Below are 3,285 nucleotides of genomic sequence, written 5' to 3' on the forward strand. Positions count from 1 at the left end.
TAATCATTCCAAACACTAAAGTCCATTGGGTTTTCTTAGACTTTTCCCTAAACAATAATATAAAATAAACGACCAATTAACTTTTTAGTGTTAACATATTTTCTTTTCCAATATAATTAATTAATACATATTTGGACCTTTAATATAATACGAAATTCCTTTTTGTTCTAATTAGATATTAAAAAAATGTGTCCCTTTTATTCATTAAATTTTTTGATCACTACTACAATACTATATTCTAAAAAATTTGGGCTCTTATTTCTAACGGGTCTTCCGTGTATGCCCGACCCGCTTTCCCCAAGAACAGTCCCGACTTAAAGTAAATGTTATCAAGTATAAATTTTAGTTTGGAAACAATGCTATAGATATCTAATTAAACATTATTAAGAAGTTACATAAAACAATATAACACCACATTGTTGATTGTATTTATTCAATTGCCTAAAATGAAGTCCTCTAGCATTATAAAAGATGGCATGTTGCACTCGTTAGAAACCGTTGACCGAAAATCCTCCATCAACAGTAATCGTTTGGCCAGTGATGTAAGAAGCAGCAGGCAGGCAAAGAAACGCCACCAGAGACGACACTTCATTTGCTTCTCCAAGACGTTTCAAAGGAGTTCTAGATTCCACATCACTTGTGAACTTATCTCCGTCAATAATCTGCTTAAGCTGAACATTTCCCACCAATAAAGCTCAAATTAGAACAAGGGAACTCGACATTATCAATGTCGAAATAAGGGAAATTATGACGAAGGCATGTATAATATTACCTTTTCGATAAGGGAGGTTTTAATGACCCATGGTGCTACGGAATTACTCCGAATATTGTCTACAGCCCATTCACATGCTAAATTCTTCGTAAGTTGATTTATTGCACCTGTGGACGCAAAGTAAACACTATTACAACCTTTCTTTCTCGAGACATTGTATACAATCTGAAACGCGATCATGCAACCATATCTACCTTTGGTGGCACTATAAATTGACCCAATTGAAGTATGAACCAGACCCGCAACAGAAGAAATGAAGACAATGCTTCCGACTCCAGAAGCCTTCAGAAGAGGATGTGCAAGTTGACACATATGGTAACAAGATTCCAAATTGGTAGACATGATCATCGAGTAATCTTCGGTGGTATACTCTGTGGTCGGTTTCGGGTAGTTTGTCCCAACATTGTTTACCTAAGTGGTGAAAGTTCGTAAGGTCATCGACTATAAGAATCCCACTGCTAAACTATAGGATGATCCGAACAAGAAATATGCATGATGAACACATAGACTAAAAGAATCAAATCCGAGCTAGGCGTAGATATTTGTTACAAGCAAGTTAGGTCCAACCATTGATGCTGAAAATTTCTACGATAAATTGGGTAGGTCACTAATGGAGTTTCCTATAATACGATAAATAACTCAAATACGCTAATTACTTTTGTTGAGATTTGAACCTTTTAACTTTACGGGAGATTAAGTTACATCGGTAACTAGTTAGTGTTGTCTGAATGACCTTTTTGATGAAATCAGATTATTCCAAGATCAGGTAAAAAGAGTGATGTGCGACTAGTTAAGTCCTTCATATGCAGGGATGCTCAAAAACCCGACCAATCCGATCAACCCAACGCAAAATAACCCAACCCGATGTCTAAACGAGTTGTAAAATTGTCAAACCGTAGGTATTGGGTTAATATTATTTGAACCCAATCCAACCCGATGAACCCGATATTCTTTTATTTCTTGTATTTAATATGATTGTTAAATTTATATTAATATATACATTAGACAATTACACTATCATGTATGCTTTACATATACACATATTTTCAATCTATTCATATCTCTATATAACTCATTCATATATATGTTCAGTAACTGTAAACACATATATATAAATTGAGAAAATTAATTGAATGTGATATACGTAAGAAATATAGATTAAGTTGTATCAAATGGCTGATGATGAAAAAGAAATTATGAGTTGAGAAATAACATATTCAAAGTTAGAAGATATTTTAATATACCAAAGTATCAACCCGATCAACCTGTATGGGTTGGGTTGGGTTGGGTTGGGTTGGGTTACACTTTGGTTTGGATTGGGTTAAGATTTTTCCAAACCGCAAACATTGCGTTGGGTTATTCAAATGTCTTTAACCCGATCAACCAATCCCATGAGCAACCCATTCATATGTATAACCACGTAAAATTGTGGGGTTGCTTATTACATAAAGTCTTGTGTTGACCCAATTGTCTTGATACGAACAAATCAATATACGTTTCAAGGTGGAATCGAAAACGTATGCGATCTCCATAGCTGGTAGGCTCAAATCGGGCTTCTATTAATTGGTTTTTAAGGAATATTGGCTAAAATGCGTGATTCTGTACCAAAGGTCTTAATGGAGCAGAACAATCCAATTGATAACCTAATATTTCTGGTTCGATCAGACATATTTGAATCAAATTTGCAGTTTGTTTTAAGTTTTCTTCAGATTATTCAAAAGTCATAGAGAAAAAAGTACTTCGATATTCAGCAGAATTCAATTGAAGTCTTAAATCGGATCCTTCTGAACTAATAGACTTGAATATTCGACCTGTAAAGTCGGAAATAGAAGAACTTACTAGAATGTTAAGCTTGCCGCCGAAAAGCGAAGAGACTTTCTCCAAAAGTTGTTCCCGTTGGGGACGAGAAGCCATGTCGCAGACGGATCCGGTGACTGTGAAGCCTTTGGCGGACCATTCTTGTAACTGTTGGTTAAGTTCAGCCTCATTGCGCGAGCAGGTGTGCACCACCGCCCCCAACTGCGCCAGTTCCTCCACCACTGCGCACCCGATTCCACGTGTACCACCGGTCACCAGAGCAGTCTTTCCGGCCAGGGACCATCTGGAGTTTCCGGCAATACTTGGCGGTGCGGCGGTCGTCATGCTAGAAGTCTGCTTATTCTTCTTTGTTCAGATGTCACTGGCGCAAAACACCTGAAGCACTGCTCCTCTATAAATACTTCCTCTCTTTCATATGTATAAATATAGGGGTTGATATCCCCACCCTTTACGTCATTTCCCACCCCCCTCATCCTCACATCTTTTCCTCACTTACACCCTTACATTCACCGAATATTTTAAAATTTTAATTTTAAATTTATATTTCATACCCTTGTAATTAGATAATTAATTTATTTTATATCCTTTTATTTTAAAATTTTCATTTTACACCCTTATCAAATTAACACACACAATTATATATCAATTATAACATGTTTAAAAAATACATTTTTATTTTAACAAATTACATCATT

At 35.9% G+C, this 3,285-nt stretch overlaps 1 protein-coding gene across 1 annotated transcript; it reads right to left on the bottom strand.

Moving 5' to 3' along the window:
- Window positions 1-423: 423 nt before the first annotated feature.
- Window positions 424-2,981, bottom strand: LOC112510444 (tropinone reductase homolog At5g06060-like). Its single transcript, XM_025115864.1, has 4 exons — window positions 2,612-2,981; window positions 967-1,183; window positions 773-879; window positions 424-671 (listed from the first exon to the last, which is right to left on the bottom strand). Exons 1-4 carry the CDS (start codon window positions 2,912-2,914, stop codon window positions 489-491), a joined length of 810 nt encoding a protein of 269 aa, XP_024971632.1. The 5' UTR covers window positions 2,915-2,981; the 3' UTR covers window positions 424-488.
- Window positions 2,982-3,285: the final 304 nt, after the last annotated feature.

The sequence above is a fragment of the Cynara cardunculus genome (assembly GCF_001531365.2).
Source record: "Cynara cardunculus var. scolymus isolate 2C chromosome LG 3, CcrdV1, whole genome shotgun sequence".
Taxonomy (NCBI): domain Eukaryota; kingdom Viridiplantae; phylum Streptophyta; class Magnoliopsida; order Asterales; family Asteraceae; genus Cynara; species Cynara cardunculus.